The 15,867-nt window shown below is 44.7% G+C and overlaps 1 protein-coding gene across 1 annotated transcript in view; it reads left to right on the top strand.

The window, feature by feature from the left end:
• Window positions 1–712: 712 nt before the first annotated feature.
• Window positions 713–15,867, top strand: part of fcho2 (FCH and mu domain containing endocytic adaptor 2) — a 56,542-nt gene continuing 41,387 nt past the window's right edge. The window contains exons 1-2 of the mRNA XM_080847412.1: window positions 713–847; window positions 11,740–11,831. Coding sequence (XP_080703538.1) covers window positions 815–847; window positions 11,740–11,831 — 125 coding nt within the window. The 5' untranslated portion in view covers window positions 713–814. The remainder of the gene's footprint in view (window positions 848–11,739; window positions 11,832–15,867) is intronic.

The raw sequence follows: 15,867 nt of genomic DNA, 5'->3' as shown, positions 1-15,867 counted from the left end.
GGTTTTGAAACACAAGTGCCAGGTAAGTTTAAGCATATCTGTGGGACTAATAGCCATTCAAAGAAGCTATAGCAGGCATAATTAGCGGCACTGCAGCCTAGGCTACATTGTTTATTCAGGGTAGCGTAATTATAACACTCAAATGGCCCTAAATCATGCCAGCTCATTCATGGTGCAGTTTCATTAACCCGCCATCCTTTACACTTTTGAACAGAATCGTGGATCAGAAAAGAATGAGATTACAATGAGGCTGCGGTAATGGACTGCGATTTCTTTCAGCACCCCCGGCCTCTACTGTCATATGCGCACTTGACCTCCTGATCAAAAGCACATGTCATGGCCATTTGTAGCCTACTAAAACATTAACATTGTAGGTGTAGGACATTTTTTAGGATAAGCTAAATAAGTGAGTAGTAATTGCTCAAGACTATTCTGTTATGTAGCAATGGACTATTGCATCAATAGGGAGCCGGCTGTTGCGTCAAAACACATCCGAATCATGAGCTAAATTCGACTTTACATGGCATTTCACGGGTATTGTACTCGCCACTAGTGGCGCAGTTTGGCCTATGATGGTAAGCTAGTGAAATTTGTTGGAGGAGTGGAGAAACGCGAGTGAACTCAGGCAGTGTGCTAAAGGAGGTGGAGTCAGGGGTTGAGAGGGAGGAAAAAAAGACGAGAAGGAAGAGGAAAAGAGAGAAAGCAGACACAACAGAAACTGAGGGAGACGGAGCTGCGTCAGTCATATTTATTTACGATCATATAGGCCCAATATTGCCAGAAGTGCCACGGCCAAGGAGGGGAAGACACCAAAATGATAGCGCCTTATTTCCTGGAAAATTTCTGGGTATGTTGTTTTCCTTTTTCTATTTGCGTTAGCCGGGGAATGAAAGCCAGTTGCTCAGTTCATGCACGTAGTATTTCGTAAGTAACATTGACAACAGTCTTTAAGATCTGCGCGTGTATTTGCGCAGTGTGAAACTGTAGTCACAAATACATACGGTTGTCTTCTAAGCACAATGTGGACAACTGGCCCGTGCCCCCGCTACTTTTCTCGGCAAATACCGTTTTACTATCCCGGGGATTGGGCCTCGGTGAACTCCATCTAACTTGAGCAGCCAACTGGAATCCACCTCTGCGAACGCCAATTGGCTGTCTTGGACTGTCTTGGAATGTTTATGGAGTCATCCTGGAACACCATTGGGCCTTTCAATGTGTCAGTCAATATGTCGACCTTCTCGTTTTCTTCCGTAATTAAGTTCGAATGAGAGACCATGGTTTTTACAAGTTTGTGATGATTTATGAGGAGAAATGCTGACACAGCTGAATGTCAATAATACATATTTATTACAACTGCAGTTACGTTATTTGCATTCATAAGTCACTACTCGTTGTACACGTTGTCCTACTCTCTTTCCCGGCTAAATCCAGACGTGGCTAACTTGAGCTACATTGGAAGCAGTGTAGCTTGTAAGCTGTTTTATACAGATGTTGTTAGGTCTTATTGTAGCTGGACTTACCTGCGGCCTGGAAGTAGCATCAGTCTTTCTGCGGGGTTCTAACTATACTTTCCAGTAATTGTCACGTTTGTTATGTTAAATATTTTTTTCCCTGTCAGGTAGAAAGACGTTGCCCCGCTTGTCAGTCAGCATAAGGCTTTTTTTAAGGCTTGAGGTTTTTTTTCTCACAACTGTAGGCTAGCGCATACATTACAGACGCGTTACAGGCTAAATGGAAATAATGCATAATGTAGACTATTTTTAGACGATCGGACGTCAATTGTGTAGCGTGCTATTAATGGTGGCCTTTGCCTACACAAAAGCTACCCTGCTCGTCAGTGAAGACCTGCTACACACCCATTTTCCTTGAGCTAGGCAATACTGAGGTCTGTTGTGTTTTCCTATTTAGTAGTAGGCCTATTTTGTCATTATGTTGACAGCTATTACTATGTGGAGCTCAATGTTTATAAGACGTTTATTGAATTAAGCCACACAGAGGGAAATGTCACCATTTACTGTAGACCAATGCCTCGTCACGGCCGACGGATAGGGTGAAATGAGCTAAGCATATTTCACACTACGTGAGAGCACGGACCGGACAGACGAGCTGATTGAGACTAGGATATGCTGGTTACCTACATTCCACAGTTGATATCTTTTGTGTAAAGGAAGTAGGATGCTCTGTTGTGTTTCACAATACGCCTACAGTTAACCGCACTTAGCTTGACCGAAACGTTTTTTTATTTTCAGGCTATTAAATGGCAAACTCTGTGCATTCCAAAAATGTAAAATAGATTATAATGTGTTGTGATGGATTATGAAGTTGGCTAACCAGTGGTCTTCTGTGGTCTGCATGCTAAACTTTCTGCCTTTAGGCCTATTCATCTTAAGCATACAGTGATCTTTCTTGATATGTCTTAAACACAACACACTAAATAGTGAACTTGGGTGTACTGAACCTAAAGTAACCTCAAGGTCAATCACTACAAAGACATATTGGTTGTGCAATGTTTGCTATAAATGGTTCACTTTGGGCAAACTGGATTGATATCCCTGGTGCAAGATTCTGTGGTGTCTCGTTGCATTTTTTTACTTTCTGTGAGGTAGTCATTTGCATAACCAACCATGGTGTAATAATTAAACTTCACAGGCAAACTATGAGCACCAACAGAGGTAAGGGAGGCGCAGACAAGGAACATGACCAAGAGTTGGTGATTAGAAACTAGATGTTGTAGGATCCCCAGAGTATTCCAGGTGGTTAAAAAGAGAGAGAGAGAGAGAGAGAGAGAGAGAGAGAGAGAGAGAGATGGAAGGATGGAGAGAGAGAAAGGGTCTGCGGGGTGTAGGCTAAGTGAAATGTTTAGAGGTCTGCCCCTTCAATCGGCTTTTTGTGCTTAGGGCCTTCACACCCACCACGACGATCAGCTGTGTGTTTGAGATGCAGAGCAGGTACACACAGTCTTGCATGCAACCACACAAACTCCCTCTCTTATACACACACATTCAGACAGTCATACAAATACACACACACACACACACACACACACACACACACACACACACACACACACACTTATTCACACACTCTTGTACACGTTTAGGCAGACACTGTCTCTCTCCCTCTCTTTCTACATCTCTCTGATGCACCAGAGACCATGTAGAAGGTGGGATTTGTGTGGCTTTTGTGTAACAAATGGTTGATGATGGATTCTTTTGGAAGCTGTGGGAGGGTTTAAGGTGAAAGCTCTTTAAGAGTCTTCCTCATATCAGTGAAGGCTGGCCTGTCTACTTTGTATGATCTGCAAAGAGTGAGTTGGGAAAAAGACCAAACTGACCTGGGGAAGTGGTTTAATGTGTGTGGGCGAGTCTAGATGGAGTAAGATCATGTGTACATGTGTTACAGTGCACGTACATGTAGCCTACATTTTGCATGCAGTGTCTGTGTCTCAAGTTCAATGTTGGCCGTGTGGCTTTATAGCTTGTGTGTGTGTTTGTGTGTGTGTGTGTGTGTGTGTGTGTGTGTGTGTGTGTGTGTGTAGAATTATAGGAAAAATATGATTTTGCACTGCTTTTGCCACATACTGAAGCTTCTGGATATATGATGCTTAAGCGTAACCTACATTAGATTGTGAACCTGCAGCCTCTGGATATATCATATGATGCTTAAGCTTGTGTAACCTGGACTACTGTGTCATGACATCATAGAATGGCCCCCTGAGAAACTGTGTCTTTACTACTGAGTCGGGTCTTTTCATTTGTTTGTATTGGGCCCTATATCACTCAACACACTCACACTAAATAAGTAGTTTGTTTTTGTTTGGGCTGATATCACGTGCGTGTATTAGCCTAGGTCATTAGATGTTTGGCACACCTGACACAGAACCTACTTCCGTCATGGATACTGGAGCCCAAGGCCTGCTGGGATAAAAAAAAAGAAATCTGAGCAAAAATCAAAATCAGTCATTGTTATTTGACACCAATCCTGGCCACCCAATCTCTTCCAGCTTTCTGTGAGTGTGTTTTGAATCCCTCGGCCTCCAGGCACAGGGAGACAGGTTTGGGCTCTGCAGAGCAAGTTGGGATGCACTCAACTGGAAGCGTTGGAGGTGTCTCTGTGGTATGATATTACAACCTCTTATGAGTATCACCAGACCCAGACAGAGACAGAGCAGATAGCAGCTTTCGGCTCCTTTTGCTGTGACCATTGTTAAATTATAGACTGATAAATAGTTGAATGCACTCTTGTTGTGGTCGTAGCACAACAATGTGTTTGTGGACCACAGCCCTTGCCCTTCCGCACCCAGGCCAGATAGTGAGATAGACAGTTCCTCTCAAAGGGTAGCAGCTGACTGGTCTTTGTCAGAGCCTGGGTCTGCTAACATGGCATGTCGTTTGGGCCTGTTTACATGGTGTGTTTCCTGGGTCCATTTGCACAGCATGCTTCCCTTGGAGGGCTAGTGCTGCTTTGACATACACCAGCGGGTGTGTGGGTTTTTAAGGTCCTGCTAAAGCATTCTAGCGTGAATGGTCACTGTTCTTGGTTTAAGGGTTTCACTTCCGCTCAGCTGTGCTAATTCTGTTCAGTTTCAGAACAGGGATGTTTGCTACTCTGTAGTGTTAAACAGCAGCATCAGGACACGCACACACAGATATGTCTAGTCTGGCTGGGTGACATCTGTGAGTGTTTGGGGTATCATCAAGTTCAGACACTGTTCAGAGTCTCATCCACCCCTTCCTGATATTAAATCTTCCGGCTTTGTTCGATAGCCAGGTTAATGACCTATTCCTAGGCTCGATGTGGAAATTGCTTGGTTTGCATTTCTCATACGCTTCTTGGAGCAGTTCCATGATCACATGACTTGCAGCAGATGTTCTGATGTCATAAAGCAGACTGTCTCCCCCCCTCACCCTCTCGGTATTTGTTTTACAGTCATGTAGGGTGTAGGCTTGATCAGTTGTCTGTTCGAGTTTTGACCTCAGTCGTCATCAAGCTTTATCAAATGCTTACTAAACACTGGCTTAGTACTGGACCTGCCTCTGATATGATCTCTGTCTCTTTCTTTTTACTCTTTAAACGCCTGCAATCTAAATCTGCACCCAGCAGCAGTGCCCTTAAAGAGACAGAACTCTGTTGCTGTGATCTCTTTTCAGGAAGCTGTGGTGATTCATTTAAATGTCACCATTACATGGTGTCCTCCAATGCTTGCCGTGATGCGGAGGAGGGGTTGGCAGGGGGTGGGGGGACCCAGCAGGTAGTGTCAGTCTGTGCTACGGGCTGCAATCTGGCAGTTTTCCGCCGTCGCTCTGCACCGTCTGTTGGCCAGATGTCTCGAGGTCATCTTGAAGAACAGCAGTAGAGGGGACAGACAAAGAGCCGCAAACAGAGTTCAAAGGTCAACAACGAGGCAGTGGGTCAGCGGTGAACTGATTTGATTTTTTTGGTTATTTAAATTTTACATTTGTTTCTAGTGACGTTTTTTCTTTCTTTCTTTGAATCTCCTAATCTTGGCATTCCTGATCATTTGAAGGCAGAGGATCTTCAGATGAATATCAGATGGTGTTTATACCTGCTGTGTTAGGTTGACCCATGTGTTTACTTCCATGTGCATGCATTAATCAAATAAGCATTTGTGTGTTATGATGAATTTGTTGCAGTTTAAATGTGTTATTATTGGGTAGACAATTGTGTGACAAGGTATAATTTGAAAATGGATTTCAAGGCATCTCAATGCATCCTTCAGATTGTAAATTCACATCTTCCAAAACTGTTCTTGTAGTTTAGGCCATTACTGTAGTTCAGATTTTAATCTGCTTCTAAATTAAGGTATGCTTTGCAAACCAGCCAACAGAATCACCTCTCTTCTGCCACAGAGCTGATGATGTTGCCCCTTTATATTTGTCTTCAGTCAGATGTTACTGTTTGGAGTGTTGGTGCTGCTGGTTTGGTACAGTCTGGATAGGTTATAGGCCAGTGTTTGTATGTGTGTGTGTATGTTTGTGTGTCTGTTGGTGAGGGTATGTAGAGTATAGGCTGTGTGTGTGTGTGTGTGTGTGTGTGTGTGTGTGTGTGTGTGTGTGTGTGTGTGTGTGTGTGTGTTTGTATGTGTGTGTGTATGTTTGTGTGTCTGTTGGTGAGGGTATGTAGAGTATAGGTGTGTGTGTGTGTGTGTGTGTGTGTGTGTGTGTGTGTGTGTGTGTGTGAGAGTGTATGTATGTTGGTGTGGGTATGTAGGCTGTGTGCCGAAGTCTATGTGTGTGTCTCTTTCTCTCTCTCTCTGTCTGTCTGTGTCTGTGTTTTTGTTTTTTTTGTGCGTGTGAAGTGACTGCAAAATTAACTGGTATTTGGTGTCCCTGATTCTCAGTAGTTTATGAATTATAATAAAGTTGATGAATATTAACGTCTACTTTGATTCATTTAGCTGATGCATTTATCCAAAGACGCTCCCAGTACAGTAGGTTTAGGCCACATTGTTGTGTGTGTGTGTGTGTTTGTGTTTGTGTTTGTGTTTGTGTGTGTGTGTGTGTGTGTGTGTGTGTGTGTGTGTGTGTGTGTGTGTGTGTGTGTGTGTGTGTGTGTGTGTGTGTGTGTGTGTGTGTGTGTGTGTGTGTGTGTGTGTGTGTGTGTGTGTGTGTGTGTGTTCATTTATTTTCATAAGTGTGTGTGCCTCCTGAGTGTTGAACCCATGGCATAGTGTTGTTAGCACCTGGCTCTCCCAGCAGAGGTAGAGGAGCAGTAGAGATAGAAGAGGAATGTCTGTGATTTTTCCTTGCTAGAAAACCACCTCAGGGGTTAAATACTTTAGCCCAGCATGATAATCTAAAGCTGCCTGTTTTGTTTGTTTTGTTCCCAGCTAGTGTTTAGTGTATTTTTTATGCTAGGGAAACTGTTAACACACCACCCAGAGGCACTTCCTTCTTCCAGAGGTAAGGTGTGACATGACCTTTTGAGTCAGCTTTCTGGAACTGCACGTTCCTGCAAGCAGAGTTTTGTGAAGCAATTGCAGGATGGGTGTTATGGAAGACTTTCCCTGAAGAAGACAGCAGACATGTGCCTCCTCATAGGGCCTAGTGAATCACACACAGAGGATATAAATGACTGAGTAATGGCTAAATGAGGGAGGTTGGTTGGTGTGTAGCCTCAATGTCCGTTACCCTTCACTTACCTTTACGCATAGATTGGTAGTTTAAACTGAAGTGTGTTTTTCAGTTGTTTACTTACACTTTAAATATGCTGCTGTCTAGACAAGGGAAGATGGAAGAAGGGGGCAGAGATTCAGACTCGACCAGGAAATGAGATGGCTTGCATTAAAAATGTTCATGCCCTGGCTACATTTTTGATGAAACCATCTAAGCAAGCGAGAGGAAAACTCATGTCTGTCTGTCTTGCTGTCTTCTGCTGAAAATAGTTATGTAATGCTGGGGAAGTCGTGTCTCTGCACCTGCTGACCTAAAGTCTGATGGATACCCAAACCACACACTCACACCCCCCAGATATATACATTTACGCAAACAAACACACACACACACAGACAAATAGCACAGAAGCTCTGAGTGAGTCAGTGTGAGGCTGTTGATTGAACAGACAGAAGCTTTGAGAGAAAGGAGAGAGAGAGAGAAAGAGAGAGAGTGGCAGGATAGAACCAAATGGAGGGGAAGAAAGGAGAGAGTGAGATGGAGATGGATAGGCAGCGGGTGAGACAGAGAAAGTGAGGTCACTGCCTGTGCAGCTGCACGCCTAACTGGGATATTCTCTGTCTGTGGCTCAAAGCATTAAAAAACACACCACATCTCTCTCTCTCCCTCTCTCTGTCTCTCTCTCACACACACACACACACAAAGAAATGTTTAATTGTTTGTTGGCTCTGTGTCATTTCTCATGATGTGTGTGTTCAAGTTTAAGTGGAGCTTCTGTTTGTTAGTCTAAAATGAGAAGCAGGATGGGAGATGCCCAGTTTCAAGACCTGACATGATCTCTAATACTCATCACACACACACACACACACACACACACACACACACACACACACACACACACACACACACACACACACACACAAACACACAATTATGTATCTGTAGAACCACATACACATATGACAGCCATTGTCCTCAAGTGACATTTCACCTTTGACCTGATCACCTCTGGTCAGAGATCATTAGTGCTTGAATAGGACAGTGTTTGGTACAGTAATGAGTTCCCTTTAGGGGATATCTAGTGTATGATACATCAGCACAAGGGATATATTTTAAAGACAAGACAAGACAAGGTTACATTTTGTAATGTGAATAAAATATACACTGTGTCTGTGTCTGTGTCTGTGTCTGTGTCTGTGTCTGTGTCTGTGCCTGTGCCTGTGCCTGTGTCTGTATCTGTGTGTGGTTCAGCAAGTTTTCCAACCATGGCAAGTATTAATGAAGGCAGTTACAGAAAGTAATTCCCTTCAGCATACTCTCCCTCCTTGTCTTTTTCAACTACATGCGCACACACACACACATCCATAGACACACTCACAGTGTCCATTGCGCTTTGTTTGTGGTGTGTTATCAGTCAAACACAAGCATGTTTAATCATCTACATCACTCCCTATCACTGCTTCTGAGAGGCAGGAGCTTGAGAACAATGACCTCTCTGTGGCCTGCAGGCCTGGGGGATTCAGGGCTGTGAATGCTAAATATGACTGGCTCTACTCATTCATTCATCATTAGTGGTTTTCATATCCCTTTGACAAACTGGATTGTGTAACAGTGAGCTACCACACACACACACACACACACACACAAAGACACACACACACACAAAGACACGCGCGCACACACTTGGTGGTGTTTCATACAGCTGTGTTCAAACAGCGGGTCTGGTTGCACTGACCTGCAATTGGCTTAGGGGAGGGTGACTTCCTGGGCTGTAGCCAATCGGTGGGTGGCATGGCACACATTGTCCAGGGATGGAATGGGAGGAACGCCCAGTCCTGCTTCCGCCATTTGTTTTTATTTTGCTTTTGTGTTATAATATCGCTGCCTTCCACAGCCCTCTAAAGCCATGGGAAGAAAACAGATTGCTGACCTCTCCTGTATGATCACACACACACATACACACACATGCAAACACATGCACAAACACACTCTCTCACTTTTGCTCTCTCTCTCCGCTTTCCACAAGCAATACACAATGTGTGTCATTCAAATACAAGCAGGTCTTCTGATATTTGCAATGTACATTATCAGAGACCACCAGTCCCAGAAAAAAACTCAAATACACACACACACACAGGGGCCTGTACGTAGAGATAGGGATTGCATATTATGTGCACTGAATACAAATTCATTTTCAAACATATCTGACATGTTAAATAATTAATTATCCATATAGCCAACCGTGCAAGCCGGAACTACTAGTAATATACACACACACACACACACACACACACACACACAACAATCAGCCAGTGCTCCCGATACATGAAAACTCCCTCCCTCCTGTCAGTGTGCAGGCCTTTACCAGGAGGACCCTCTCTTAACGCTGGGTAAATATGGCGACGCTGGTCTTCAGCTTTTCTGTCTTGTTTGCTCAGCAAACAGGTCCAGGCCATGTCCTGAGTTTCCCTCTAGGAAGCACCCTCTGTGTGCGCTCTCTGTCTCTCCCTCCCTTTTGCTCTTTCGCTCACGCTTTTTTTCTCTCCCTCTCTCTCTTTCTTTCTCTCTCTCTCTCTCTCTGTCCTGTGTTAGTGTATGTCAGAGAGGCTCAGCAACAAACACCTGCAGAGAGATGGAAAGAGCTGACTGGTGTTTCTAGCAGGAAGTGACCTCAGCAAATGTACAGGAAGTGATTCGGAGTTTGTGAATGTTTGTTCATTTAGAAGTGAATGTGCTTTGTTTGCGACATGGACTTCCTTTGCCTTTACACACACTTTTTACTTTGATATTATAAGACATTGTGCATGTGCATCTGTGCGCGTGAGAGAGAGAGAGACTGAGAGAGTATATACAACTGTCAGTTGAACATACAGGTGGGCAAGAGTTGGAATATGATGGCGCTCACGGCCTCACGGTGCTGCCTTAATGTTTATGTGTATGTGGTCTTAATGTATATGTGAGTATGTGTTTGTGTGGGAGGGGTTTCATAAGAACCCACTGGTAGACGAGGTGTCTGGTGGTACTGTATGTATGCTCTCAGGCATGTTGATGTACAGTATGTGAGATTCCTGACACTAAGGAAAACATGCCTTTAAGCACCTTAACATATGTAGGGAGGAAGTTGAGGTGATATTTCAACGTGTGTGTGTTTGTGCGTGTGTATGTGTTTGTGTGTGTGTGTCTGTGTGTGTGTCTGTGTGTGTGCGTGCCAAGACTGATGTCACTCTTATGGAGGCCTGTCTTTGTTGTGTGTGATTTATATTCGTCTCTCTGCCAGCACAGCCATCTGGGAACCATTAATATCACTCCAACATTAGGCATGAAGGGGCGCGGGAGCACTGAAGGGTGTTAAATGATAGTGTCAGACTGAGCTACAGGACAGCTCCACATACACATACACACTCACGCACGCGCACATACACACACACACACACACCTACACACACACACACACCTACACACACTCACTCACGCACGCACACACACACACGCACACATGCACACACACATGCACATGCACACACACACACACATGCACACACACACACACACACACACACACACACGGCCTTACTACAGAGCCATCAGACTCCCCTGTTGGTTCACCTGCATGTCCAGACGTTTGAGTGGTGTTGCTCCCCGTCATCAATCATTCAGACGTTTGCATTATTTAGGAGTAGCAGAGAGGGGACGTCTCCGTTTCCCCTGCTGTCATGGCAACAGCTGGCCATGGAGGGATACACTTGGTCAGTCAGTTGCTCGACTCCAACAAAGTCGTTCACCTTGAACAACTGTTTCAAACCAACGCTGCTTTATCCAGAGGGAGTCAGTGGATAGAGGAAACGAGGGATTGAAGGGGAGAGGAATCTGTGAGAAAAGAGGGATAAAGGTTGTCTTCAGGCTGTCAGTTAGTCGCTCGACTCCAACGAAGGCGTTTTCTGGTGGTCTCAAACCAACAACCTATCCCGTGGAGAGAAGAAAAGGGGGGTAGAGGAAAAGAGGAAGAGAGGGATCCAATATAAAGGAGAGAGAGAGAGAGAGATTAGAAGGGAGGAATGATGTCTCGGATGAATATGGTGGACCAGCGTCTGCTCAGGGCCCAGATAGAGGCCATGCAGACCATGAGGACACTGGTGCTGGAGGCAGGCACTGGCACAGAGGTGAAGTTGTGAAGACCGTGTGTGTGTGTGTGTGTTGTGTGTGTGGGGTGTGTGGGGTGTGTGGTGTGTGTGTATAGTGTGTGTGTATTGTTTTAAACTTTCATTTCCACCCTATAGTGACATGTGTGTGTTTGCGTGGATGGGTGTGTGTGAGGGAACACATTGTGAAAGACATTGATGCCTGTATTGATTGCCGGAAAACTCTGTGATAATATTGTCTGTGTTTATCCGTGTTTGTTTTGGTGGTTGTGTACATTGTCCATGTGGTTGTAATGTGTGTGTGTGTGTGTGTGTGTGTGTGTGTGTGTGTGTGTGTGTGTGTGTGTGTGTGTGTGTGTGTGTGTGTGTGTGTGTGTGTGTGTGTGTGTGTGAAGGTGCGGGAGCACTTGTTTGCTTGTTAACTCTGTCTGAGCCTTTCTGATGTATTTTTGCTCTATTCCCTCCAGGGTGAAAAATACAATGGCTTCGACGTCCTGTATCACAACATGAAACATGGCCAGATCTCCAGCAAGGAGCTCACCGACTTCATCAGAGAACGGTAAACATGTCCTGCTCTTCCTGTTGCTTTAAAAAAAAAAACACACACACACACACACACACACACGCAAAAATGCCCACGCACACATTTACAAGCACAACACACAAACACACACACACACACACACGCAAAAATGCCCACGCACACATTTACAAGCACAACATACTCCACACACATTTACATATATATGCAAATATACATATGCAACACACACACACACACACACTCAAACTATTTCTCACACACAGACACACACACACACATACAAACAATTTCTCACTCTCTCTCTCACACACACACACACACACACACACACTCTCATAGAAATCATAAAAAATGCTGCCCTGAGGAAAATCTTAGGGTCCATTGAGGTTTTACTGCAGTGTTATTGTGCTCCATAATCACTATGGAAGCCTGAAAAGGAAGGTTTTATTATTTTTATTTTATGAACCATAGAGACTCCTTACCTAAACTGGTCACCTGTATTAGGAAGTCTGGACAACAACACTCGCTCCAATATCATGCTGCTGTATTGATGGTAGGCTCTTCCCTGAGTTTAAATGGTCATAGTACTCATAGAAACATAATGAGCGTTAGCATTTGCAATAGCACAATATTAAGATTAGTTGCTCCACTCCAAACACTCAGCATTCCTGTGTGCCCTCTGGTGGCTGATTGGTCCCTGGTCCCTCACAGCTGCAGCACAGGGCCAACCATGAGTGTTCCCTGGGTTTGTGCTGTTGCCATGACGGCTCCCATAACCCACTGCTGCAGGTCCAGTCAGGAATAGCTGGGCTCTGTTTTCATTTGTGTTTCTCATGGCTTGGCTGTGCTGAGCAGCAGGCAGCAGGAGGTCTGCTCTGTGGTCAACCTCTGGTGGGACACACTGCTTCTCAGGGATTAGTAAAAAAAAAAAAAAAAAACTAAGTGTGTGTGTGTTTGAGTGTGAGTATATGTGAATGTGTGTTTAATTGCAGAAGATTGATTGTGGTCTGATGTAAAATTGTGGTATTCTCACACACACACCACAGACACACACACAATGTAAATTATACAAGGGTAAGCAATACATTGCTATAAAAAACTATGTCCATATGCACTAACAAACACACTGACAACATGATAACACTTCTTTATTCATTCAGTAGAGGGCGCCAAGAGCACACAAAATAATCAAATGGTGAAGCTGAAGACTCGTCAGCACCCTTCTCTGTGAAACTATTTTTTCCTTTGTGTGTGTGTGTGTGTGTGTGTGGGTGGGTGTGGGTGTTTGTGTGTGTACTGACTCACTAGTGGTCAATTACTCTGAAGAGGTGCTTAATGCCGGCCATTTCTTCTCCTTCCCTGTTGTGGCTTTAAGTTCAATGCCATGGTGGTGAAGAGTGAACAGTTCTGTTCCTCAGATCAGCGTGCACTGTGTGAGGAGCTCTTTTCCTCAGAGTGCACTCTATGTTATTCCAGCAGAAAGACTTGTTAGCCAAACCCATTTGGGCCCATTTGTGGAGAACTCTTAATGGGTGTTTAGCACATTACAATCCCCAGTGATCGGATCTAGAGGAAATGGAGGGGAACCTTTTTTTCTCTTCTATTTTCTCTCCTTCCATCTTCAGCTCTTACTACCTGTTTGTCTGTTTATCCTGAGAAAACCCCACCCCACACCCTCCATGGTCGCCTATCTGTCAGGAGCAGATTGTCAGGGGAGGGTGTGTGTGTGTGTGTGTGTTAATAAAATGTACCTTTTCATAAATCGTATGGTTGTACCTCAGACTGACAGGTGCACTCCGATAAGCTTCCAGACTCTCCGGGGGTAGTTCTGCTCTATGCTCACGTGCCTAGATAGTTCACATACCTGCATTCTTTCTATCAGGGATATTTCCTTGAGATGAGCCATTATTTCTTCCTCTGTCTCGTCTGTCTGGAGGTGAATTTCATTCCTGACACTTTCTGCATTGTTCACCTGCGCTGACCCAACCTAGCGCTAGCTGTAGGCGGAAGCCCCTGAGGTGTAGAAACAGTAGTGATTGGCTGAACGTGGTGTGTTTGTATAGCCACAGTAATGGTGGCAATCTCATCGCTTTTCCATTAGTGCTAAAAATAAGTGTTTTATGCAGTGTGTAGAAGGATGAGAAAGAGTTTCAAACTGTGGGATTAAATGGAAATAGGGGGACTAAGAACGTGTGTGTGTGTGTGTGTGTGTGTGTGTGTGTGTGTGTGTGTGTGTGTGTGTGTGTGTGTGTGTGTGTGTAAGACAGAGACTAAAAATGAGGAAGTGTGTGTTTGTGTGTGTGTGTGTGTGTGTGTGTGTGTGTGTGTGTGTGAGGGAGAGTGAGGGTATACTCCCTTCTGCATTGCAAACATCTTTAAAATTCTTCTTTTTCAGGCAGGAGGGCAATGTCTGGTATGTGTACTGACTCACTAGTGGTCAATTACTCTGAAGAGGTGCTTAATGCCGGCCATTTCCTCTCCTTCCCTGTTGTGGCTTTAAGTTCAATGCCATGGTGGTGAAGAGTGAACAGTTCTGTTCCTCAGATCAGCGTGCACTGTGTGAGGAGCTCTTTTCCTCAGAGTGCACTCTATGTTATTCCAGCAGAAAGACTTGTTAGCCAAACCCATTTGGGCCCATTTGTGGAGAACTCTTAATGGGTGTTTAGCACATTACAATCCCCAGTGATGGGTTCTAGAGGAAATGGAGGGGAACCTTTTTTTTCTGTTTTTTTTTTGCTCTCTCTCCGTCTTAAGCTCTCACAACCTGATTGTCTGTTTATCCTGAGAAAACCCCACCCCACACCCTCCATGGTCGCCTATCTGTCAGGAGCAGATTGTCTGGGGTGTGTGTGTGTGTGTGTGTGTGTTTGTGTGTGTGTGTGCGTCAGTCCGTCTGTCCGTGTCACTTCATCAGAATCACTGTGTATGTGTGCCCTCTAGTGGCCAGAGTGTGAATTGCGCCCATCCCCTTTGTGAGTAAACGAGCCTGACTGAGCATGAGCAGCTTGTGAGGAGGAGTTCAGCACACCACTCTGGCCACATGTGCCCCAGAACCACATGGTCAGGCATGAAAAGGACCTAAAGCTCGTATCATAACCTGAGATTACATTTGACACACATTGCTCCCTGTACGAATGTGTGAGGTGCGATGCTTTGTTTGAGAGTGAGTAAGAGTGTAAGGTGTGTGTGTTTGTGTGTAGACTTGTGAATGTGACGGTATTAGTGTGTGTGCCTTTGTGTGTGAGAGTATTGTGTGTGTGTGTGTGTGTGTGTGTGCGTGTGTGTGAGATGTGATGCTGCGTGGATACAAGCGGATGTTTGTGGTCTCATACCGGTGCTCTGTGCCCTATGTTGGCTGTGGTTGTTTTAACCCAGTATGAACCCTGTGTGTGTGTGTGTTTGTGTGTGTGCTGTGAGACACTGAGCAAAACCGAACTGAATAATTCACACAGTCACTAAAACAATGTTCCTCCTTCTCCCGCTGTCAGGTTGAGGAAGAAGCCTTGGGAACTGACAAAGCTGAAAGTGTGTGTGTTTGTATCTGGAGTTGTGTTTACTGTATGTGTATGGTTGGTGTATATCTGTGTATAAATCTGTATGTGGAATTTCATACACGGGGTGCAGCTGTGTGTGTGTGTAAAAAAGGGAGTGTGTGTGTGTGTGTGTGTGTGTGTGTGTGTGTGTGTGTGTGTGAGACAGACAGACAGACAGACAGACAGACAGACAGACAGACAGACAGACAGACAGACAGACAGACAGACAGAGTGTATGTGCGAGAGACCTCTACGTGTGTGTGAGTGTGAGAGAGAGAGAGTGAGTGAGTGAGTATATGTGTGAGAGACCTGCTTGTGTGTGTGTGTGTGCGTGTGTGAGAGTGAGACAGAGTGCAGAGTTGATGAGGCCACAGGCTCTTCTACTTACATGGAAAGTGTTCTTCTTATTTCGCCTGGCTTAAGCGTAGAACATGGCACCACTTCAGCCTGAGCAAAACACTGACACGAGACGAACTCGAAAAGCAGAACAAGTCACAGGCTGGAGATGAATGTTATGT

This window comes from Sprattus sprattus, assembly GCF_963457725.1.
Source record: "Sprattus sprattus genome assembly, chromosome: 11".
Classification (NCBI taxonomy): Eukaryota; Metazoa; Chordata; class Actinopteri; order Clupeiformes; family Clupeidae; genus Sprattus; species Sprattus sprattus.
This window is presented reverse-complemented; position numbering and strand designations above follow the sequence as displayed.